The sequence below is a fragment of the Daldinia loculata genome (assembly GCF_022478755.1).
Source record: "Daldinia loculata strain CBS 113971 unplaced genomic scaffold F4817scaffold_3, whole genome shotgun sequence".
Classification (NCBI taxonomy): domain Eukaryota; kingdom Fungi; phylum Ascomycota; class Sordariomycetes; order Xylariales; family Hypoxylaceae; genus Daldinia; species Daldinia loculata.
The window spans coordinates 789,070-811,894 of NW_026054857.1; the positions used below are offsets into that span (position 1 = coordinate 789,070).

At 46.4% G+C, this 22,825-nt stretch overlaps 9 protein-coding genes and 1 non-coding gene across 10 annotated transcripts; 5 read left to right on the plus strand and 5 right to left on the minus strand.

Annotated features, from left to right (window-relative positions):
* The first annotated feature begins 886 nt into the window (after positions 1-886).
* On the plus strand, positions 887-3,674 carry F4817DRAFT_135103 (acid protease). The gene has a single exon (XM_049297797.1). It carries the CDS (start codon positions 1,132-1,134, stop codon positions 3,142-3,144), a length of 2,013 nt encoding a protein of 670 aa, XP_049163298.1. The 5' UTR covers positions 887-1,131; the 3' UTR covers positions 3,145-3,674.
* A 399-nt stretch (positions 3,675-4,073) lies between these two features.
* On the minus strand, positions 4,074-4,826 carry F4817DRAFT_324931 (uncharacterized protein). Its single transcript, XM_049301700.1, has 2 exons — positions 4,214-4,826; positions 4,074-4,163 (listed from the first exon to the last, which is right to left on the minus strand). The coding sequence occupies exons 1-2, from the start codon at positions 4,385-4,387 to the stop codon at positions 4,098-4,100; spliced, it is 240 nt and encodes a 79-aa protein (XP_049163299.1). The 5' UTR covers positions 4,388-4,826; the 3' UTR covers positions 4,074-4,097.
* A 1,661-nt stretch (positions 4,827-6,487) lies between these two features.
* F4817DRAFT_311825 (uncharacterized protein) lies at positions 6,488-6,813 on the plus strand (the record flags this gene model as incomplete). Its single annotated transcript, XM_049300044.1, has 2 exons — positions 6,488-6,631; positions 6,688-6,813. The coding sequence occupies 2 exons, from the start codon at positions 6,488-6,490 to the stop codon at positions 6,811-6,813; spliced, it is 270 nt and encodes an 89-aa protein (XP_049163300.1).
* An 845-nt stretch (positions 6,814-7,658) lies between these two features.
* Positions 7,659-8,036, minus strand: F4817DRAFT_311826 (Cerato-ulmin hydrophobin family; the record flags this gene model as incomplete). The annotated part of the gene is made up of 2 exons (XM_049300045.1): positions 7,659-7,671; positions 7,744-8,036. 2 exons carry the CDS (start codon positions 8,034-8,036, stop codon positions 7,659-7,661), a joined length of 306 nt encoding a protein of 101 aa, XP_049163301.1.
* A 2,700-nt stretch (positions 8,037-10,736) lies between these two features.
* Positions 10,737-12,826, minus strand: F4817DRAFT_135146 (26S proteasome subunit P45). Its single transcript, XM_049297798.1, has 4 exons — positions 12,233-12,826; positions 11,770-12,185; positions 11,077-11,711; positions 10,737-11,017 (listed from the first exon to the last, which is right to left on the minus strand). Exons 1-4 carry the CDS (start codon positions 12,562-12,564, stop codon positions 10,997-10,999), a joined length of 1,404 nt encoding a protein of 467 aa, XP_049163302.1. The 5' UTR covers positions 12,565-12,826; the 3' UTR covers positions 10,737-10,996.
* A 135-nt stretch (positions 12,827-12,961) lies between these two features.
* On the plus strand, positions 12,962-14,124 carry F4817DRAFT_324935 (putative caffeine-induced death protein Cid2). Its single transcript, XM_049301701.1, has 2 exons — positions 12,962-13,274; positions 13,331-14,124. Exons 1-2 carry the CDS (start codon positions 13,208-13,210, stop codon positions 13,846-13,848), a joined length of 585 nt encoding a protein of 194 aa, XP_049163303.1. The 5' UTR covers positions 12,962-13,207; the 3' UTR covers positions 13,849-14,124.
* Positions 14,125-14,258: 134 nt separating this feature from the next.
* On the plus strand, positions 14,259-17,696 carry F4817DRAFT_135176 (N-terminal acetyltransferase A, auxiliary subunit). The gene is made up of 3 exons (XM_049297799.1): positions 14,259-15,550; positions 15,608-16,744; positions 16,808-17,696. Exons 1-3 carry the CDS (start codon positions 14,650-14,652, stop codon positions 17,254-17,256), a joined length of 2,487 nt encoding a protein of 828 aa, XP_049163304.1. The 5' UTR covers positions 14,259-14,649; the 3' UTR covers positions 17,257-17,696.
* Positions 17,697-17,965: 269 nt separating this feature from the next.
* Positions 17,966-19,024, minus strand: F4817DRAFT_365876 (uncharacterized protein; the record flags this gene model as incomplete). The annotated part of the gene is made up of 1 exon (XM_049306923.1): positions 17,966-19,024. One exon carries the CDS (start codon positions 19,022-19,024, stop codon positions 17,966-17,968), a length of 1,059 nt encoding a protein of 352 aa, XP_049163305.1.
* A 1,214-nt stretch (positions 19,025-20,238) lies between these two features.
* F4817DRAFT_t11 lies at positions 20,239-20,325 on the plus strand. The gene has a single exon. It is a non-coding gene; the product is annotated as a tRNA-Arg (tRNA).
* A 165-nt stretch (positions 20,326-20,490) lies between these two features.
* On the minus strand, positions 20,491-22,760 carry F4817DRAFT_324940 (uncharacterized protein). Its single transcript, XM_049301702.1, has 2 exons — positions 21,475-22,760; positions 20,491-21,389 (listed from the first exon to the last, which is right to left on the minus strand). The coding sequence occupies exons 1-2, from the start codon at positions 22,525-22,527 to the stop codon at positions 20,925-20,927; spliced, it is 1,518 nt and encodes a 505-aa protein (XP_049163306.1). The 5' UTR covers positions 22,528-22,760; the 3' UTR covers positions 20,491-20,924.
* Between the last annotated feature and the right edge of the window lie 65 nt (positions 22,761-22,825).

Genomic DNA, 22,825 nt, shown 5'->3' on the forward strand with positions numbered 1-22,825 from the left:
CCAAGGTGCATTCTGCAGACATCGCCTACAGCTTGAGATTTATAATATGAAACCTGGAAGCGTCGCACCTCCACCCGCGGTCGACGACCTGGCTGCTATTAGATGATCGGCTCCGAGTCCCCGACCGACGGACCCTTCGGTTGATCGTTACTCGTCTAGCACCTACTAGGCCATCAAGCTACGAAGCTACCAATCACACTACGATAGCATATATGTAATAGCACGTCTCCGGGGGGTATGGGTGATTACGATGGTATTATTCATGGTGGGGATGGGTAGGTATATTCTTAGCCCCCAAAGAGGTCAGAGCCTACCTCACAACACTAAAGATTCTACTAAACCTATTTAATATAGGGGAGAGAAGACATGAAAGTCAGCGTTATAGACTAATTCCTCTTCGCTACTGAACTGGTCTACGAATTAAATATAAGATCACCAGCTCATGTTGTAACCGCGCAGAGTCGAACAACCATTGTACAGATCACAGAGTGGCTCCACGACATCAACCTTATCTCTCCCACTTCAGCCTTGGATTCTTGATTCTTAAGATGAGAAAATCCCAGGGGGCGACCCCATGTGCAATGCTTAAATTCAGACCCGTCCACAGCAACAAAGGGGCGCAGACTGCTGGCTGATTCCATCAAACGGGAAGCTGATGCAGGTCTTAACTAAGTTCGGCTCGAGGTCTCCAGCATTCAGCTCCTTCGAAGCTTTCCTATGTAATGGTACTATGCAGAAATAGTGGGACGCGACCCTGGCAAGTCTCACGATCCACAGCCTCATCTCCCTGTCTGCTTGAATATTTTTGGGTAGGACTTTTCTTAACCTAGATAGCTTAGCGGCAGCTTTCCGTAAGCGCCCAATGGATCCTATACTCAGTAGGTAGAGTATACCTGCTGCAATACATGTACTGTACTTCTCGTATGGAGCATACAAGGCGGACTTTGTCTCTAGTCGAGCGTTCCTGGGGCTGGTATAGTGATGATCCCATCTCCTCCGCTCTCTACTCACATTCCTTCTTTAATATCAGTCTCTCTTAATTCTCCTCTTTGATAACGACTTCGAGTGTCGTCTTGGACCAAGCCGCAAAATAGTGCGTCGTCTATACCGCACTTTTGCGTGCTTCTAGCCATGGCCTCTACACGATCTTTACCTGTATCCTTTCTTTTCTATTTAGCGGTCTTCAGACTCATCAAGGCAGACACAAAACCTATCGCGGCGACATGGTCTAGCTCGACGTTTGGACCTGACGGTCCTTGGCCGGCGATTGAGGTGACAATGGGTAGCGAACAGAAGATATCGATATACCCAGGGCGGGAATTTCAAACTTTTCTCCTGACAAGTGATTATTGCAACCAAAACACGACGATTCCGTGTTATGCTAACCAAGCTGGACTCTACAACGAAGCTAAGTCGCAGGTGGATAATACGGGGTCAACGGGTTCGATTCAATATCAGGCAAATCCAGACTATATGCAAGGTGTGGAAGTGCTAGGCGAAATGACGAAGTCGTGGATCGACACGATGGAATTTGGAGGCACGACAATAGAGAACGTCTCGCTGTCTTTGTTGAGCGAGTCATATATGGCCTATCCGAATGGTCAGTGGTATCCTTTGACTGTAGGCTGCTTAGGGATAGGGGCTCCAGCAACGGTCAACCAATCCTTCTCCAACGACTATGGGCCGCTTATCAATGCTAGTCTCGCTCCTGGATACTTATGGTCACATAGCATAACCGCGTCCAACTCTTTCGGCATGCATATTGGATCCGCAAACCCCCGGATGCCGGGATCGTTTTACTTTGGCGGTTACGATCAGAACCGTATTGTAGGAGATGTTCTTACGTACTCGGATGACTACACGAAAGATATCACCTTGAAAGATATCAGCATCAAAGTGATAGATGGTTCTTCGCCATGGAACTTTGAATCTTTGGGTGGCCTCCTCGCAGCCGACAATTCGTCCATCACCTCTGGAGGTGTCCAAGTATCCGTTGACGGTTGTTCTCCTTACCTTTCGCTCCCCAAGTCGACATGCGATGCTATTGCGAAGAATCTACCTGTGACGTATAATGAGGACCTCGGTTTATATTTCTGGAAAACCGACGAGCCAAAATACTCGCAAATTATTAACTCGGCCTCTGTCTTGGAGTTCGTTTTTACAGGCGACTCGAATACGAAGAACGTTTCTATCTCTGTTCCATTTCGGCATTTAAATCTCACGCTGACAGCGCCACTGATCGACAAACCAACGCAATATTTCCCGTGTTATACAGGCCCTGCTCGGATCTATACTCTTGGCCGTGCTTTTCTCCAGGATGCATTTATCGGCGCGAATTGGGGTACCAAATCGTGGTGGCTTGCCCAAGCACCTGGCCCTAACATACCAGCTCCCTCTGTTGTTGAGCTTGCAGACGGCGATTCGATCAAGGCTAGCTCAAACGACTGGCAAGAATCATGGTCAGGATCCTGGACAGCTCTTAAACCTAGCGATATAGAAAGCTCAGCCACCGTGAGCCCTCCTACCGCAACTAACACAGCCGCCCAAGAAACTGCAGCCCCAGCGGCTGGTCTTTCGACAGGAGCCAAGGCTGCTATCGGAGTGTGTGTTGGTGTCGCAGGCTTAGCACTGATCGCTGCCCTCGCCTTCTTTTTCCTACGCCGTCGCAAGGCACCTGCTGCCGAAGGTCCGGCCCCTAATGCAACTCATACGGCTCATGATAACCCCGAGCAAGGATACTACGCGCCTGTCAAAAATCCCAGCTCGCCGGGCATATCAGAGATGTCTGCAGTCACTCCAGGGCAACCGCCGAATATGGCGAATGTGGCGATGTATAATCAGCAGTACTCCCAGCAATACCCGCAACAATATCCCCCTCAACCATATCTCCAGCAATATCCCCAGCAGTACCCCCAACAATATTTACAACCATACGGGCAGCCGTACAGCACCGAACTGCCTGCTGTCGGCAATACACCAACAGAGCTACCTGGGTCAACAACGTACATCCCACAATTACTTGATGGAACTCAAGTTTACGGTCAGACATCACCGCTTCAAAACCACGCGCCGCCACAACCGCCACATTCACCAGGCTACGACGCGAACCAGTCACCTACGCAGGGACAACATGGGCAAATATGATACTGACCTCATCTTGCGGGGGGGCTAAAGGTCGAGAAGGCGGGAAATAGACTTGGGCATAAGAAATTCATTTGGCACTGAAAATCTGCGTTACATCGTTTTAATATTCTAGGAAATTTCCTCTTTTTTATCCTGGAGTTGCATACGATCTGTGCATAAATACGCGTGTCAGATTTTGGGATAGGCAATGAGCGGCCATCGATACCATTTGGTTGGACGGGTTTCTGATATGAAGAAATATCACAGTAATGGCAATTATTCCGAGGAAGATATTCTACTATGTACTTCGTACCTATTATATGCTATTTTTGGTTTATGACCTGATTTCCTTTCGAGTCTCTCATGTTGTCATAATAGGTTAGGTACCTAACCTACCTACCACCTAAACTCGTCCCTTAGATAGAACTTACCCCAATCTCGAGAGTATCTTTAAGATGGGGAGTTGTAAAAGACTTAATCTAACTACGTGGCGCTTATTTCAAATATATTATCGAATATCGTAAAACGAAGCGAGCCTTTATGAATTCCATCTATCAACTGACAGAATCATTAAGCGCCCTCTTGTCTAACCAACGATTAACTAAGGTCAAGAATATCAGGTAAATAAGCGCCTGGCGTCTATTTGTACTGTACATAGGCTGGTTGGTGAATTCGGACTCTACCCACTTGTGGGGGTTCATGGCCACTACCATGCTACCGTGTCACGACACATTTTCGCAGGATAAGGCTCTTTTGGTCCACCAGTCCTCGTAGAGATTACACGGGTGTCTGAGTGCCTGTCTCGAAGTAAGCCACAATCTCCTTCCTTATGCCGGCTTCGGTCCATCTACCACGTAAGATTCTTAATAGCCCACGCTAAAACGTGAAGATCCTGGGCAATAAAATCTATTCTTACGCGAGACGCTAAGAGGAGAGCGAGGCTCCTTTTACTGCTACCTAAATGTACCAAGTAATTAATTCCAAATTACGGATTGCATACCTAATAGATAGGTGATACTGCTGCTTGTTACGATAGCTATCTAGTATACAGGTTATTACGGACAAATTGTCGGGCTTATTCATCACCTACCGGATTGACAACTTGTTCTACACTGCGGAGGAAAACGACTTTAACTCCATTACATATGTACATAGAGTTCCGAGATCCCTGCAGAAACACAGCACTGTATAAGTACAGTACATATGGGACTCCATATACTACACTAGACCTACACCAGATATCGAGATCTTCTGGAGGCGTCATAGCTTGGCGGTCAGTGTCAGTCAGCAAAGTAAAACAGACGAAACGACCTGGCACGACAGCGTTGCCTCGATACTACATTAGACCCGAACATTCCTGATCGGGCAACAATTGTGCATTATTCAGGGGTCAGGAATCAATATTCCTTGTCCAAAGCTGAAAAAAATACTGTCCAATGGGAGACGAACATGTTGGGGCGATAGCCACATGCTGTTTGAAGTTTATGTCTGAATATTAACGCGACGGCGAACCCGATCGATGTCATATGGGTCAAGCTCTATGTAACCGTAAGAGAGGAATTAAGAATTCTCTCAGGCATTTACGCGATATTGTTACCCAAAAAGCTCGAGTATACACTACTTACGCGCGTCTGTGCCGTGAGGCTGATAATTGGCCTTGCCGCCCTATCGGTGCGGAGGGCGGGACCTATATTAGACTCGATCTGTTCATTAACATGACAAGTCGATAGAGGGAAACTTTGATACCTGTCAATTAGATATGATAAGTAGACAGGGTGAAAGTGATCATACAAGTTCGATGTGCAAGTTAATCCCCACGTCTTTATTTAGACTTGCACGTAGGCGATTTCTACTACGATATCATAAGACCTGATGGCAAGTTTCGAGCCTTGGGGTAGTCGTGATGCCATTGACAATATGCATTAGAGGACCACTAAATATATGTTAGAAGTGGCTCTCCAGACTCCCGTCATATCTTCATCATATACAGGCCAACATGGCTCCGTCATCTAAACGCCATATATAGAATCTTAGAGAGGTGTTTGTTAAAACCAGGTGGGCGATAACATATGTCGACTCCATAGATACTCTTGTTTGCTGGTCGTCTAGATATCGAAAGTATTCTAAAATTCCTCAAGCTACGCGAGGACAGGTGTCAAGAATCAGGCACACTAAACTCTCCGTTTGGGATTTTACCAAAATACATTATGCACATAAACTTACTCTTCCTCGCGGCCCTCGGGACCATGTCGTCGACAGGTCTTGCTGCTGCGGAGCCGGTGGTTAACATTAATCAAATCATTATCCGGCCTAGTAGCTCATCAACCGACTCCTCTTCTTCTTCGTCTGTCAGTTCCTCTGCTTCATCGTCAACCGACTCGGCCTCATCGTCCTCAATGTCATCATCTTCCTCGATGTCTTCATCAGACTTGATGTCATCGTCAGATACGAGTTCCTCTTCTTCGACTAGCATGGGTATCATTACGTCCAGCGATTCCTCGGGCAGCAGCTCTAACCCCAGCTCTACGTCCAACAGCGACAGCTCATCGATGCACAGTGGCAGTTCTGGAGGTTCGGGAAACTCGCCCGGACCTACCGGGGCAGGACCGAGGATCACAGCGGCACCTGCGGTGGCTGTTGCCGTTGGGGTAGCAGCTGCGGTTATGGTCTAGTTGAGAACAGGGAAACAGGTGATAAGACTAGGCATCCGCTGTGAAGGGTTGAGATTTTGTTATGAGGTTTGGGAACGGTAACATAGAATAGGGGCAACTTTGCTATAATCCCCAGACATACCTCAAATACGAAATCGTTAGCCTACCACCTCTATATCTCGAAATCTAATTTGAATTCGACGAATATTCGTCGCGGCTAAAGCATTCAGGTGTCTAACTAGTGCAGTAGCCGGAGTTGTGCATAGGATTCTTCGACACGTGGTAATAAGTCTTTGCTTCATGAACTGTCTTGTCCAATATCATGTTGTTGTCCAATTAAGACTAACAAAGCCCCTTTAGGAAACCATACACGATTAAGATGTTAGCAAATTGTAATTATTAGTTACATTAGTGTCGTGTCGGTAGCCCGCCCCTTATACGATCTCGAACTACATCGTGCCCACCCATACATTGATTCAGTCTCCATCGATATAAAGTGAACAGAGAGTTTAGAAGCAGAAACTGCTTCATTATGACGGAAGTTATATCGTAATCGATACCGATGCCTGAGGCCTGGAGCTAATATGGTTCCTCATGGCATATTCCTCCTCAAAGTCATACATGGAAAGCATGGCCTCTACATGAATTTCCGTCATCCTTAATATACGCAGTCTTAGATTTGATATCTTCTTGGTTATATGAACTACTCTCCCATGGCTGTCAAATCGCCAGCAGTCGAGGGTCTTATCCTTCTAAGCGTCAGTTTGCTTGTCATTGCTCTCCGGTTTTACGTGCGGACAGAGGCTGTCGGATGGAGAAGACTTGCAGCTCATGACCATCTGATGATTTTGATAGTGGTAAGTATCATAATCTGGACTACGGTCGAGTTGTGCGTCGCTAATACTTGAACAAGGTTGCATATTCAGCTCTAATAGCTACTCTGTACTTTTCAATAGTTCATTGCCATGGTCTCGCCAATAGCTACATGGCGGAAGAAGAGCGTATATCGCTGGATCCCGAAAGCGATGAATATTCATGAAGGTATGTATCTAAGTTCTACGTATTTTATGGTAGCGCCTAGTTTATCGTGAAGTACGTACTAATTTCTAGTAGGGTCCTTGGGTCCAAGTTTAATCTTGTCGATAGAATCTTGTACATAGTCGTCCCCCGACTGACGAAAGTGGCGATGCTAACATTCTATCTACGCCTTACTGTAAGAAATCTCTCCGGCGTCGTTGGATTATCTCTATTAAAGAGAAGTCTAATCATATTCTCAGGAGCGCCTTGGAGCGTACCAAAAACGGATATGGGTTGGGTTTGCCTTTCTCGGCGTGACTTGGTTGGCCGACCTTATCGCATTACTCTCCTGCAGGCCAATTTATAGGAACTGGCAGATATATCCCGACCCAGGAGGTACATTATTTCCTGGTTTACTTTTACCCATCCCACTCGAGACTGACAGTGTATAGGGGCATGCTATCCGTCGAATTCGCTGCGTAGCTTAATTAGCTCGCTTTGTCTCAACATAACCACCAGTATCTACGTTTTCATAGTTCCACTGCCGGTCTTGTAGATGGCTAATATCAAGGTATGGAAGAAGGCGAGCCTTATCCTGCTGATCTCTGCGAATGGCTTCGTGATTGTAATTTCCATATTACGCGGATATCGAACAATTGTGGGTGCGAAAGAACGCAGAAATGAAGCATATGTGAATAAAGATATTTGAGTCACTTAGATCAAATACTCATAAATAATGAGGATTACTTGGTATTATAGCCATTGCATATATATATGGACACTTCCGGTCATTCCTATCTCAAAACTCCTGTATCCGTCATATAGTAATATAGACACATATTTCTACATGACACCTTTTTCTTAAACCTAATAGCCTGCCCTAATCGGTGTAAATCCCAATGTCATATAGTACAGACGACCCCCTCGAGTGCGAGTTGAGTTTCCCGCTTACGCGGTAACGCCAGCGGGGGTCTGGCAGAGAACATCCTGTCCGAGGATAGGTAGGACGCAGCAGCGGGCACGCTGGCCATCAGCCGCGCAGATCTCGCTGAAGTTGCTGGCGTCGGTGGGGACGGCGGGGGGGTTGGCGCAGTCGAGGTCAGCTACGCCTAGGACATCAGTCGCGCAGCACTGCGAGGTGCCGTAGAGGCCACTGCAGGGGGTGTAGACCTGGCGCTGCTCGACGGCAGGCGCGGCGAGGGCGACGCCGGCGAAGATGGTGATGGCTGCGGTGAAGAACTGCATTTTGGCTAAGTAAAGTAAATTGTTTTGGATTTGTAGATTTTGAACGAGAGAATATAGCGAGTGATAGAGGCTGGAGAGCGAGAGGTAGGTCTTTAGAAGAGGCTTTGTTATTGATTGTGAATGTCTTTGTGTGATGGTCTGGAGAATATCTTAAACTATCGAGGAGACGCGAGACTTTATAGATATTCATGGCATAACCCCTATCCTCTGGACTCCGAGTCGTCTGTTCTCCTGGGCCTTCGTCAGTGGCCACCGAGAGATGCGATGACGAAGATACTCGGCCCTATATCTCTAGAGCTTTGCTTACTTGTTTCGAGATAGCCCTGCTAGAGCTTAGGTTGTACCAGGTTCTGGGCATTGACTTGAAGAGATTTTGCAAGGTCGCGGATCTTAAGACGGGCTGATATAGCCTCATATGACGAAACGAGTTGATATCTTATTGATCATCCCATCATAGGATGATTGTGATTGTGTAGTGGTAGGTGTGACATCAAACGAAGGCTTCAAACCCAACTGGCCAACGAATGAGAACGAATCTCAGTTCCATATACGGAAGTCATGGCCGATACCAACTCCTTGGTAAGTTATTATCATAGCAATGTCATTTTACCACAACTTACTATGTACTCCTTATGCAGTAAAATTCGTTGGAAATATGGATTATGACAGCCCTACGGTCATGTAATTTGCAGGGTACTCTTCGGAGAGAATAGCAACGGGGCACTGCCCAAGACCATCTACACGTAGTGTATGTGACATGGCTTCTCGCGGAGACATCCCGTTCTTTGCGGAGTATCGGTCAACAACCACACCTAGTTACGGTGACGAATACGTAGTGCGTTGTTGAAGATAGCGGCTATGGACAGGGAGACTTATAAGACGGCCTTCGGCTGCAAGGGGTTGAAGGCAAGGTATTAAGCGCTAATTACCAACCTTGAGAGATGTGGTATCGTGTGGCACACATTCTGGCAGAACGCCACAGTTCTAGAAGAGAGATCTAACGGTCTTGCATCAACGTGCATGATAGCTTCGAGAGCTGCCGCCACCATTCAGGAGATCCGGGGGAGATCGTCACTGCTAGAAACCTCGTGTTGAAAATAGTAACAAGGCGAAGAGGCCTTGAATACCGCCTTCAGCTAGCGTTGAACTGATATTCGTAGTATAAGTCGACGAATAAAGTCATCCATCATTATCAAGTTTGGCCTGTCCGTGTAGAGCCGCAACTACTACAGCATCCGTCATTAGCTTGAATCGACGAACAAAATACTCCGAAGCTGGTCCTCCTAAGTTATTTGCATAAAGCATAATTTGACTTAATTCGAAGCTGGAGCTCAGCTAAAGGTTTCAGGGGTAGAGAGATCAAGATCGAATGGAAAGGCGAAGCGTGGCCGCGTGGTCCAGGAACGACAAGCTCGAAAAATCAAGGAAGACGCGAAGATGATCGCCAACGGTAGTTCCATATCGAGTAATTGAACCTAGGACGAGTGCGTCAATGCGTTACCCAACTAGACCAACGGTGGCAATAGTTATTGAGACTTAATTGTGAGTATTTTGAATAAGGATTTTAACCCTAAATATGCCATGCTTCTCTCTTACTTTACGAATTTGTGATCAAGGCCGTTTAGATGGACAGCTTGACGGGTAATACAAACGATGGGTTTACTTGGGCGACCGTTGAAGTGCAGCCGGTAGCCGTCTTGGCAACTCCGTCATCTGCCGATTAGACCCGGGGATTCCTTAGATCGATATTTATGTAATATTTAGGCCTGGCTGGGTTGACAAGGTTACATTTAGATTCAAGAATCTCTTCGTAGAAATCGTCATTCTTATCATCGTTTTAGTTGGGAAGCCCCTGAACTAATTTCTTATTTCTTAACCTTTCCAGACATCTAAAGTCCGTCTTAGAAAGAAGATACAGCCAATACGTTGATTCCAGCTTTTAAGAGTATCCGCGTTGTCGTTTTAACAAGATAAATATAGCCGTCTCCATATGTTTAACTTGATTACTTGGATTAATTGATCTGAGATTTGAGATTTGATGAAACAAGACATCATAACTTGCTATAGTAAACAGTAATATAGTGCTCGTCAAGTAGAATACTGAATTGGAGATATTTCCGTGACCAACCAGTTTTGTGACGGAGGATGTAATATTTTGGCCTGCCTCAACTTATAACATTGCGAGAAATGATGTAATTGACTTTAGCTATCATATATCAAGTCTTGGCGCAAAGACTATATTTGAGGTATTATACGAAATCATAGGTTGTCAATTCTTTTAATAAGAGATGAGCATCTAAGAATTGTCAATACTAATGTTGCCATCGATCGCAAGGATTGCAACAGTATCGCATCATTTTCACATAAACTTTTTAATGAGAACGCCTACGAAATTTGGACTTGACGATGAATGGTTTTACTCATCTAACCTGAAAAGTTAATGTTGTATATCCTACATTTGCCCAATGAAGGGCTTTTAGATGTTGGGCTACAAGCTCCTCGGAAGTTAAATTCATTCGTCGCCAGCGCAGTTAGTGGTTGACGCCGATCTCGTAAATACAGGTGAGGATCTACCCATAATTCTACAATAACGGGAAAAGGAGCCGTAAAAACGCGATAAATATAAATTAGGCTGTCGAATGAGCAGTATTCTGGCAACTAAGCTGCAAGTATGAAGCCTGTCTAAGGTAGGCCTCTACTCATGCAGTACTCATGCAGTACTCAAGAGGATTGACCTTAACCATACTACAAGCACAATAACATTCCCTACGAATTGAATAGGAATCAGGATGGAGAAATGTACAAGTCATGAGTTCATCATTACACTGAGAAGGCTAGACTGAGAAATAGTGGCCAAGAAGGACATGGTGTTGGCAAACCGCTCTTAATTCGCGATGTACCGAGATTATATTACAAGCTTCTTCTATGTTATGACTGCCATTCGCTCCAATCGAAGAAAACTACGCGTAGAAATTGACCGTCTATAGAAAGTGTTAGCGCAAGACCATAACAACATAAGGTAGACGACGATTGAACTTACCTCCTTCTTCTTGGATTGCACCTCAGCAATCGCATCCACATAGTGCTCGTGGCTGATTTTGTTTTTGCCCATTCGTAGGGCGATCATACCGGCCTCGACACAGACCGCCTTCAGCATAGCGCCACCAAATTCGTCTGTACTTCGGGCCAGTTCGTTCCAGTTAATGCTAGTGTCGACCTTCATCTTGCGCGAGTGAATCTTGAGGATCTGAGCCCTAGCTTCTTCGTTGGGCAGAGGGAATTCTATCTTGCGATCTAGACGACCCGATCGTAGTAGAGCGGGGTCGAGGACATCAACACGATTGGTGGCGGCCAAGACCTTGATACGGTCGTCCGACGCGAAGCCGTCTAGCTGGTTTAGCAACTCGAGCATAGTTCGTTGAACTTCTCGGTCACCGCTCTTCTCACTATCGAAACGCTTCGTACCGACGGCGTCAAGCTCGTCGATGAAGATGATAGCGGGGGCCTTCTCCTTAGCCAACGCGAAGCAGTCTCGAACTAGCTTGGCACCGTCTCCTATGAACATCTGAACTAGTTGCGGACCGGCTAATTTGAGGAATGTGGCGTCCGTTTGGGCGGCGCAGGCTCGAGCTAAAAGGGTCTTGCCGGTTCCCGGAGGTCCATACATGAGGGCACCTATTATAATATTGTGAGAAACAAGATACGCAAGGCTTTAGAATACTATACGACAAACCTTTGGGTGCCTTGATGCCGATTTTCTTGAACCGCTCGGCCTCCTTCATCGGCCAGACGATAGCCTCGACGAGTTCTTCTATTTGCTTATCCAAACCACCAACGTCGCTGTACTTTTCGGTAGGCTTCTCGTCAACCTCCATAGCCTTGACACGGCTATCATACTCGGCAGGTAACGTATCGAGGATTAGGTAGGAATCTTTATTAACACCGATAAGGTCGCCGGGCTTGAGGGTCTCCGGATCGACAAGACCGATCAAGGGTAAGAAGATAGTCTGTCTGGTAGAAGTTTTGATAACGGCCGACTTGCCTACCCTTGTGGCATCGAGATCGATATTGGCACCTTCTTCGGAAGATTCGGCGGTAGGGTCGAGGTCGAGAAGCTCAACAACATTACCAACGAGGTAAGGTAATTGCCTATCAAGTCAGCAAGAGAGGCATATAGATGCGCAGATTAGACGAACCGGTTATTTGCGATCTTCTCGTTGTTCTCCTTGATCCTCTCGCCCATGGTTGCCTTTTCGTGCGATAACCGTTGGAATTCGCTCTTCATGATTCTGGCATCGTTCTCTAATAAACGTTTCCGAGTCTTGAGGTCTTCCGTACCGAGACTTAGGATTTCCTCGTCTAGAATCTCCTCTTCTTCGGGCTCGGCATCTTTCATTTCGGAGTCACCATCGCGATTAACTTTGTTGCTTCCGTCTTTTGATCCGTCACCTCGTCCTTCGTCCTTCTTGTCCTTGCCATCGTCAGATCCTCGGCGCTCGACGCCCTCCATATCCGGGGCGCTAGACATGGCGGATTAAGATGGTTAGGTTAATGAAATTTGAGGAGAGAGAAAAATAAATCCAAATAGAAAGATGGGTCCGTTTGCTATGCGTAACTTGACCAGCGTTCGTGCTGTGTGGATGTTACGAGGATATGAGGGATGTTTGATTTGAAATGCTGATGTGTGTTGAAGTGATGAATGGAGCTCCAGTGAGGTAAGTCAGTTTAAGTCAGTAAAGCTTTGGTTAGGTACAACTCCGAAGTACCTAACAAGGTCAAAAGCTTCCCCAGGCAGGCGTGTCGCGTAATCAGCCTGATGAATTGATCGAGGTCTTATCTCTTATCTACTAGCCCACTTCCATAATTGCATATTACTATCTCGGGAATCTCGGGATATTACGCTATTGGCCCGCTATCATCTATGAGTTTCGTCATCATTTTAGACCTACCGAGTTTCCTTATAGTTTTTCTTACCTACTATCAAAAGAGAAGAGTTTGGAGACGACTTTTAAGTTACATCCGTTAACCTAATAAAATACTAATAATATCCCTTTGACGTAGTAATATATTCATTTTTCATCGTGGCTGGAATACTTTGGTCTCGAAGACCGGCTCCTACGACGGATGCCGCCGATGCGATCAGCGATTCTTCAAATCCTTCTCGCGATATCATGACCGCGCCTTCCGCCCATCCCAATTTAACGCCTCAATTCTGTTTCTCGTCCGCAGCCCTTAGAGGTACGCCCTTCCTCTTGATAAATATCTTCTGAGCGCAAGCGCTTACATCTCTCAAGACTTCCTCCGAATATCTCGTAGTGCGATAGACGACTCGATAACCCAAAATCTCAATGCTCTCGTAACGCCTTCTCAGTCGGGGTTTGATCCCTCCTCGACCTCTGTCCGGATCCCTCAAGCTTCCAGTCAACCTATCGATCCACGGGCATGTCAGGCATTCAAGGACAAGGTCTTATTCCCCTCCTGGCAAGCAAGGTCTGATGTTTTGACTTACTGCGCCTACGTCGCCACCAATCCAGATCCAGATGATCCCGAAGTAGCTCTACGGGAAGCCGAGACCGAGAGGAATCATGAGCGGGTGGTCGACGAGAGATTAGACCCATATTCCGGGCGGTATTTCCCCCGAGAGCCTCGCACGGAAATGCTAGCCAACCTGCTAAGGCAAGAGAGAAGCGTCGAAAATATTGTCCGTTCTCGAACGTGGGGTTTAGTGCGGGAGCGCTGCGGTGATAGCTTCCAGGACGCGGAACAGGCTCTGAACAGCTGGAGAATGGGAAGAGAGCGCCGCAGCCCGTAATTGGAACCAATTCAAGCAGTACGAATCGATGTTATATTAACTAGATTAAATAACTATATAATGCTGCATATGCCTACGTAGGTACCTAGGTCTTTATAAATCTCACCACTAAATGTAATACTATTTACCATACCAGATACAGTATACTAACCTTTTGTTGTTTACTATATGAAATAGTAATTTCAAAACCGACTCAATTATCTAGAGGTAGTTTGCATTCACAGACTTGAGAAAGCTAGATAATAGTTTAACTTAATAATATACTTGGTGCATAGACAAGTCTGTTCAAATGTATCCTCAAGACAACGGCTTTTAGATCACTTTGTAAGTATATAATCGCTTAACTGAATATCTCGTTCGGGTGATTATCGGTAAAATAATAGCTCTAAATTTTCTCGATAGTGCCTAAATGATTAGGTAAGACATCCCACTTCTGTGTGGTGCTTGCTGCTACTAAAGTAGTCGCAAAGCTCCGAGCTTCAATATTTCCCCATTTACAAGTCGGCGACAATACACAATCCCACGCCCGAGTTTATACCTACGACTGGTATACAACGTCCTGGATTAGCAAATAGGACTTCATTTTCGATTATTCGTTCCTTGCCCGGAGTAGCGACGAAATACGATTTATTGCACCAGCTGCATTCGGCGAATCTGCTCGTTGCGCACGAGTCACATTGGACAGCTAAGCAGGGGGGTATCTTACACTCCCGAGCGTCACTCTTGAACGACACTCCTGAGAAAGCCTATCTCTTCCAACAGAGGGTTTGACGGCGGGGGAGCTACGTATTAACACCGACCATGCCTCAACCTCTTAGCTCGAAAGAGAACTCTCTCTTTCGACAAGTCATTCGCAATTATGAGGACAAGCAGTACAAGAGGGGTTTGAAGGCTGCTGAGCAGATTCTTAAGAAGAACCCTAAACATGGAGACACAATGGCAATGAAGGCTTTGATCATCAATCAACAGGGGAAGACCGAAGAGGCATTTGCATTAGGAAAGGAAGCTCTCACGGCCGATATGAAGTCGCACATATGCTGGCACGTCTACGGGCTATTGTATCGTCACCAGAAGAACTTTGAGGAGGCTATCAAGGCCTATAAGTTTGCTTTGAAGTTAGAACCCGAGTCCCATCAGATCCAAAGAGATCTCGCCTTCCTTCAGATTCAAATGCGCGACTATCAAGGATACATTCAAAGTAGAACTGCCATGCTCCAGGCTAGGCCTCAACTAAGGCAGAACTGGACGGCGCTTGCAGTTGCCCATCACCTAGCTGGTAATCTTTCTCAGGCCGAAAAGGTACTGACGACCTACGAGGATTCTTTGAAAGTCCAGCCGTCTAAGACGGATTACGAAAATTCAGAGGCTGTCATGTATAAGAATTCTATTATAGGCGAGATGCAAGACTATCAGAAAGCTTTAGACCACCTAGAGTCCATTTCGAAGAGCAACCTCGATCGCCTAGCCATATTAGAGCTTCGTGCAGAATATCTAGCAAAACTTGGCAAGAAGGAGGAGGCAGCCGATGCCTACCGCGCCCTACTCGATCGCAACCCGGAGCATCCCGAATACTACTCTAAGCTTGTAGAGGTCTTAGGTATTGGTGCTGATGGTGCTGCCCAAAAGGCGATTTACGACGAATACGCCGAGAAAAATCCGCGTTGCGGCGCTGCCAAGCGGTTACCCCTAGACTTCCTTGTCGGTTAGTCACGTCAATTGTATAAATCCTTGGTAGACCAAAAGCTCATAACAATTTTAGGCGACGACTTCCGGGAAGCGGCCCGCGGATATTTATCTCTGATGTTAGATAAGGGAGTTCCTTCAACGTTCGCAAACCTCAAGCACCTCTACGCCGACCAGTCCAAGAGAGATACTCTTGGGTCACTAGCGCATGAATATCTCGACTCAAAACGAGCATCTTCGGATGGAAGTGCACCGGCAGATGGGGACTCGCTTAATGGAGAACCGGCCGCATTATATTACCTTGCCCAACACTACAACTATCATCTAAGCCGCGATCTCGAAAAAGCAGTTGAGTACGTCAATAAGGGAATCGAGTTATTACCCAAGAACGTCGAGTTCCATATGACAAAGGCCAGGATATGGAAGCACTACGGCAATACTCGAAAGGCTTCTGAGACTATGGAAGAAGCTCGCAAACTCGACCTGAAAGACCGGTACATAAACACGAAAGCGGCGAAATACCAACTGCGGAATGATGAGAACGAAACTGCACTCAAGACGATGGGTCTCTTCACAAGGAACGATTCGCCAGGCGGTCCTCTAAACGATCTGTTGGATATGCAAAGCGTGTGGTACCTAACAGAAGACGGAGAGGCGTGGGTGCGCAATGGGAACATAGGATTGGCCCTGAAGAGGTTCCACGCTGTCTATAACATCTTTGATGTGTGGCAAGAAGATCAGTTTGATTTCCATAGCTTTTCTTTGAGGAAGGGGCAGATTCGTGCATATGTAGATATGATCAGGTGGGAAGACCATCTCCGCGAACATCCATTCTACACTCGCGCCGCCCTCGGAGCTATAGCCATCTACGTGAGTATTCACGACCGTAGCCAGGCAACGAATGGCGTGAACGGGCCCGACGGTGCCAACGGAGACGAAGCTGCCGAGAGGAAAAAGGCAGCTAAGAAAGCTAAGAAGGAGGCACAAAAAGCAGAGCGAGAAGCAGCTGAGCGGGCCGCCAAGCAAGATCCTAACAAGTCAAAGGGAGCGACAGCAGAGCCCGTTAAAAAGGACGACGACCCTAACGGTCTTAAGCTCGCAGCTACTACCGAACCATTGGCCGAGGCTACGAAGTTCCTCGCGCCTATACTTCAATTCAGTCCGAAGTACATCGATGGGCAAATCGCCGGCTTCGAGGTCTTCGTCAGGAGAGGTAATTCTATAAACACATTTTCCCCTACCTTTTTTACACGTTCTATATGCTAACATCTCTTAGAAAAATATCTCCTTGCTCTTCGATGCCTGAATGCTGCGTTGGCCCTCGATGCGGACCATCCCACAGTTCACGAGCAAGTTGTGAGATTCCGCCAAGCTCTAAACTCAAAGCTCGAATCATTACCCCCTAAAGTAGCTGAAGTGTTGAAGACCGGATTCACTCTTTTAGACGCTACAGCAGATCTGAAGAAATATAACGCCAGCTTCCAAGAGAAACATAAGAATAGCCCACCTCACGTCATCTCCGCTGTCAAGACAGAGAGGCTCATAGGGGAAGACAAAAAGAAGACCGAGCAAGATCTCGCGGGAGTGCTCAACCTGAAAGACGTCCAGCACGAGCACGCGGAAGAAGTTCTAGCCATTCTAAAGCAGTGGCGCAGTGGCGAAGCAGATTCTTTCAAGGCAGCCGCCCATGATAAGTGGCCGGAAGTGACCGTATTTGCGCAATAGTATTTCTGAAAGGATCCACCGAACTACATACACTAGTCACGATATCCCTTGCCATCTAATACTGAAACGTCAGGGCGGAAAGTCTTAGAGGTAGTAATGCATTGCATCGTATTCTCGGCAGGACAAGGAGACACGAGTAAGGCTGCATAAAACTGCATTGTTTATGGACTAGAGCTTTTGCTTAGAGATTAGTTAGCAATGAAGGCATAAGATCTCTGGGAACGGAAAGAAAAGCAGTAGATAGTGTTTTGTGGTCTTGCTACACGAGAGTGGCGTGGGGAGGTTCTGGAAGAACTTCCAAAACGAAAAGAAAAAAGTATGTGACGAGACGCCTTGTCGTATTTTCTCGTTAGCTGTGCTAGTCACGTAGGTTATTCGGGCGATTCGGATCAATAGACGTGACAAGGGAACAGGTGTGTTCTATACCCGACCACTCTACTTACCTTCGAGAGCCAAACATATCCGAGATTAAATCCCTATCATCTCGGACTATCACGACTTATTTAAATTTCCTTGGGAAATAGCATCATGTTTATTGATTTGTACAGTGTCTAGGGCACGTATTGTTGCTTCCTATACAAGGTAATAGGTGCTTTCTTCCCACTGAAGAATACGCGATATCTCAAGCTTCTTAGCACAGCCTGGTATCTAAGAGAAAATATCCCCTTTCGCCACCCGGCATCATTCTCGCGCCGGTTATGATATGGAATCATGGCGATCTCAGATTCGCTCGATTTATCCAGTCCGCCATCTCCTTGACCAACAAATCCATTTTTTTCCAGGCGTAGCCGTTGTCGATGGAGTTCTGGTCGCGACAAGGGCGATGTTGCTCTTCTTCCTTTTCTTGAGAGGGGTCGATCAGGTATTCACTCATGCCTAGCCATCTTAACTTGTTCTTGTAAGTGACGCCTTCTCTCAGCTTGATAGATATTAGTTCCTTCAGTTGGTACGGGGGTTTCAATGGTTCACCGGGGCCTCGCTCGAAGAGGTGTAGCATTAGGCTATCTATATCCCTCCACGTCACGTCAGGCCAATAGAAGTACCTTGTGGCAAATGGGCATACTTGTGTTTCCCAGTAAAGGTGCTTCTGTTCCATGCTAAATAACCCCGATTCGCTGGACAGGGGACGGGAATCGGAGAGGTCGCAGTAGGGGTTATCAGACCAGGCTGCTAGTACCCAGACTGACAGTGCTTTTTGTATATGCTGGTGTTGTTCATTATATATAGATTGTGTGAAGTGCTTAACTCGAAGACTGACCCGATCTCGAATAGCCCTCATATAATAGGGAGAACTCGGTGACAGGTACCATGCCAGATTTAAAGGGTCTGAAATGTCTATAGCAGTGAGTCGGAAACCCGAGAGAAAGATATCATGTCGGAGACTTGAGTATACGCGTCCCTTCTCGTAGTCGGCACACCAAGGAGCATCGGGATCTTCAGTATCATGTAAAATTCTATGCTGTTCTTCGATGTCACGAAAGAGGTCATTGTTGGGAAGTTTTGGTAGTAAGAACACGGGCAGCACCAAATCATAGAAATCGAGAGCATAGGATCGACTCTCCTGATTTACAGCCATGATCGGTGAAACAAGAGATCTGAAGGGTAGGACTCGAAGGGAATTATAGGGAGAGTCTTCGTAGGTAGTCTGGTTGTCGATAGTCTGGTTGTCGATTAGTACTATACGCTCCGCCGACGCCTGGAGTAATGCACGTTTCCAGATAATACGTCGTGTATCCGAGTCTAGTTCGTTAAAGCTGAATGGAGCCATGGTATGTTGTATGGTATCGTTTTTGGGGTCTTGGTAGGTATGATATTGATGTGGTTAATATTAGCGTAAGAGAAAAGCAGCGGGAGGATTGCGTTTTATAGGTCTGCTTTATGTCGTCCCTTAGGGAAGTCGTTCATACCTCAGCAATGGACTGAACGTGTCATAACTTGTTGCCAGGCAATAGTCAACCTAGGAACAACCTATATGCTCTGATACTTGCATCAATGCCCGATACAATGCAGTGCCATGTTGCGGCCATATGACCAGAGCGCCGCTAAAAGGAATTAGAAAGACGTCTATAATGCTGCTACCTGAATTGGCATTTACATGCATGTCTGATGAAATATACTTCGCTTATACTGGTTCCTTTATTCCTGTAGGGTAGTAGAGAAGTTACCCTACCAGAATGAAATAGAATCTCAATAAATATGGCCATCTACACCAGATCTCCAAGCGTAACCATTTTAACTAATAGATAATATTGATTATCATATTCCTCTTGTAACTTCAACTATCTATCAATCCTGTTAGGCAGCGAAAGATTATAGGTCTGTAAGAATATCACTATAGATATCTAGCTTTGATAGTGAATCGTCGAATATCAGATATAGACATGAAGTGAGACTATATCTTTAGACACGAAAACATTCACGAAGAACCCTTTGAGTAAACACCCGCTACCATCAACTGTTAGTAATAAAAAGTACCACTCACCCAAGATAAAATCATCCAGTCTGGTGATCCGCATCTCTGATTAATCGCTTAGCGTATAACGAAGTCGACTCTTCTAGATTAGACTTAAATCAAGATCACTTTATACCGAAAGACTAGAATAATAGTAATAAATATCGTAAGAAGGTATACACATGTCCTACACATTAGCCTAGTGTATAAAGAACTTTACTCGGCAGCTCCTTTGGCCATATCCACTTAACCATATCTTGATCTTCATATTTGGGTGTATTTTTTTTTACTTTTTAAACCAGTTTTATTAACCTTTTATATATAGATAATACCGTCGAAAACTTCCAGCTGTTGAGTTCAAGTTATCAAGATATCCCAGTGCATTTAGATTCTCGGCATATGTACGTCCAATAAAAATGAGACATTGTACATCGGGGAAGAACTTAGCGGCCACCACTTGCTACTTAGGTCAATCTAGCATCGGCGATAACAACAATCCACCTTCCCCTCAATCACGTTTTGATTGAATGGGCTGCCTGGCGAAATGGTATCGCGTCACTTTCCGGTGTTACCCTGGAACATGGTGAAGATTGCGGGTTCGAGTCCCGTGGTGGTCGTACTTTTTGCATCTCAAAGTTATTATTCTTTCCAGATTTTCCCCTTTCCTTTTTTCTTCATCATCAAACAATAAACGCGCTGATTATGTTCCATGCTCACTCAGTGCTTTACTTTTATCTTTACTCCACTTTACATCAACAGAGCCGAGGAAAAGGGGTTGAGCAGCCATGCACCCAAAGCTTGCCCTTTCACCAGACATAAATCTTTTGGATTAGGAACGAATCATCATTATCAAGTTATTAAACCAGACTGAATCAGCTGGCACGGTATGTACTAGCTATGGTTGGGTAGCTATAACTATAGACACTGCAATGAGGGATGCTAACCTTTATACATAATACTTAGGTAGCATTGACCGAATCCGCCTTCTCTTAAGGCTGACAGATCCAAAGGGCAATCGTATACCTGGTGCTACCGCAATCATCGACCATCTATATACACACAATTATAACGCGGTGGCTTCCTACCTATGCTCGAGCGAGACACATTCCCCATAATTGGTCCGTAGGTGGGACTGCTGTTGAGTTTAGAGATGAACTCTATAAAAGTCCGATCGTCTCTTTTGCTTCATCTTTGGATCTGAGTTGTTGCTGCTAACTCAGACTGCCATGCCGTTCTCCGTGATCTTCTTACCCTTAGTGTCGTAGGTCGTAACGCTGAAGGCTTCGTAATCGTTGTCGTCGCGCAGATCGTCTTCGTCAATCTCTAAACCCGCTAGACAACCACGTCCGACTTTGGGCCAGGCAGGGGGCACGGAATCTGCGGAATCCTCTCTGGCTGCTTGGTCTTGGTTCTCGGCGGTAGTAGTACCCTTATTAACGCTTGTCTTTACGTTCACGGATTGTGAGTCAGGTGTCGACACTTTGCTAGAGTAGTGGGTTGGGCCGACGTTAATGTTGGACTCCGCTTTGACCCGTAGACTCTCCTGAGATGGTCGCCCCACTTGAGCAGCGCCGCGTTTAGTCTCCTGAGGGAAGATAGGCAAGTCTGGATGCAGCTCCGTGCTGTACATGATGAGGTTGACGAGCTGCGCGTGAGGTACACCAGAGAGATATGTTCGTTTCTAGGATGGCGTTAGTATTTCTCCAGGAAGAAAAAAAATATATATGTGCACAGATGGGTTTGATAGAATTAGAACTAGAGCCTACCTGTTCGTTGGTCTTGTTGGACCAGCTTGCTCCTTTAAAGCCATCAATATTCTTCTTACGGGCAAGATGTCTCTCGCGCTTGGCCATGCAGCGACCGCAGAACCAGGAGCGCGACTCGTTGCTAACGAATTCGTCGTCGATGTATGGTTCGTGGCACATCTGGTGCCAGCAAAGGTTGCAGCCATCGCAGAAGACGATCTGGTTAGCGGGGACGCTCAGTCCTCGAGTACACACTTTGCACAGGGCCTGCTCTGCCGTACGCTTGCCGTAGTTCTTGCGCTTTTGGGTGGCGGCATCGCGGGCTGACTGCTGCGAGGGGTTGTACTGCGTCGGCTTCTGCACCTGGCGGCCAGACTTCGTCATAGTAGGCATGGCTTGATTCTCCTTGGTAGTAGTAGTGACGGCAATGGTGCTGGTAGGGCTTTCGTCGTCGGATAGCTCGCTTAGGCTTGAGGACGTATCTACATCGTCATGGTCGTCCTTACCGCGTTTGCGCTTAGTTCCGCGTTGCGATTTCCCCTTAGATTTTTGGGCTGGTGCTTTTTGGCCCCGAGATGCCTCCTTGGTTGTAGACCCGTACTTGGCTAGTGCCGGCGTCCTAAGCTGAAAGGCGTCGTTCATAGGCATGCGCATAGTAGTGCCTGCAGATGGCTTCTTCGTAGTGGAAGAAGAGGAAGCGTGCTTGGGAGTAATAGTCGGCATAGGCATCGTTAGAGAAGTGTTCATAGTTTTAACAAGACGTCTCTTGGTATCCTCGAAAGTGGAATCCTTAATGCTATTCCTAGGGAACGTTGAGGAGGCAGATGAGAGCGCTGAAGACAGACTTCCAGGCTTGGAATTTATTCTCTTGAGGATCATCTGCGTTGCTGCTGAGAATTGCGGCATGTAAGGCGGACGGCCGGTCGAACTAGTAGTGCTTGGAGCCGGGCTTGGTGCTTTAGGGGCAGGCGGCTGCACCGGCTCTAGAGGTTGCGACGGTGTCATCTCTTTGGTAGCTGCCGGCGCTGCCGGTATTGCGACAGCATCGCCGACCTTATCCTTTTCCGAATCCATTATTTACCCCCTACTTTTACTCGGTTACATACATTAAAGAATACAACGGCATGCGAACACTACCGTCGCGTCGGCGCATTAGTGGTCGACAGTTGATATAGACAGGTGAAGTTGGCGGGTATCGTCTACCACAAAACCGCATCGAGACGTAAGAAATTGAATTCCTGCAAAAGCCCAGGGTAGTAGCATTTGTATTCAATTTCCAACTGTCTTAATCAAAAGGTGCAAAGATGGTAAATTGGTCATGAAAGAATGAAATTCATAGGTGGAGGCTTGTGCACGTGATATTCACGTGATG

What these genes read in the sequence shown, in the direction of transcription:
- F4817DRAFT_135103 (XM_049297797.1), top strand. Translation starts at nt 1,132, where the DNA reads ATGGCCTCTACACGATCTTTACCTGTATCCTTTCTTTTCTATTTAGCG.
- F4817DRAFT_324931 (XM_049301700.1), bottom strand. Translation starts at nt 4,387, where the DNA reads ATGACGCCTCCAGAAGATCTCGATATCTGGTGTAGGTCTAGTGTAGTA. An exon ending in TAGAACAAGTTGTCAATCCG is followed by an intron (nt 4,164 to 4,213) that starts GTAGGTGATGAA and finishes CCTGTATACTAG; the next exon opens with ATAGCTATCGTAACAAGCAG.
- F4817DRAFT_135146 (XM_049297798.1), bottom strand. Translation starts at nt 12,564, where the DNA reads ATGTCTAGCGCCCCGGATATGGAGGGCGTCGAGCGCCGAGGATCTGAC. An exon ending in CGGCATCAAGGCACCCAAAG is followed by an intron (nt 11,712 to 11,769) that starts GTTTGTCGTATA and finishes ATATTATAATAG; the next exon opens with GTGCCCTCATGTATGGACCT. An exon ending in TGCAATCCAAGAAGAAGGAG is followed by an intron (nt 11,018 to 11,076) that starts GTAAGTTCAATC and finishes CACTTTCTATAG; the next exon opens with ACGGTCAATTTCTACGCGTA.
- F4817DRAFT_324935 (XM_049301701.1), top strand. Translation starts at nt 13,208, where the DNA reads ATGACCGCGCCTTCCGCCCATCCCAATTTAACGCCTCAATTCTGTTTC. An exon ending in CTCGTCCGCAGCCCTTAGAG is followed by an intron (nt 13,275 to 13,330) that starts GTACGCCCTTCC and finishes ACATCTCTCAAG; the next exon opens with ACTTCCTCCGAATATCTCGT.
- F4817DRAFT_135176 (XM_049297799.1), top strand. Translation starts at nt 14,650, where the DNA reads ATGCCTCAACCTCTTAGCTCGAAAGAGAACTCTCTCTTTCGACAAGTC. An exon ending in ACCCCTAGACTTCCTTGTCG is followed by an intron (nt 15,551 to 15,607) that starts GTTAGTCACGTC and finishes TAACAATTTTAG; the next exon opens with GCGACGACTTCCGGGAAGCG. An exon ending in CGAGGTCTTCGTCAGGAGAG is followed by an intron (nt 16,745 to 16,807) that starts GTAATTCTATAA and finishes AACATCTCTTAG; the next exon opens with AAAAATATCTCCTTGCTCTT.
- F4817DRAFT_324940 (XM_049301702.1), bottom strand. Translation starts at nt 22,527, where the DNA reads ATGGATTCGGAAAAGGATAAGGTCGGCGATGCTGTCGCAATACCGGCA. An exon ending in CCAACAAGACCAACGAACAG is followed by an intron (nt 21,390 to 21,474) that starts GTAGGCTCTAGT and finishes ACGCCATCCTAG; the next exon opens with AAACGAACATATCTCTCTGG.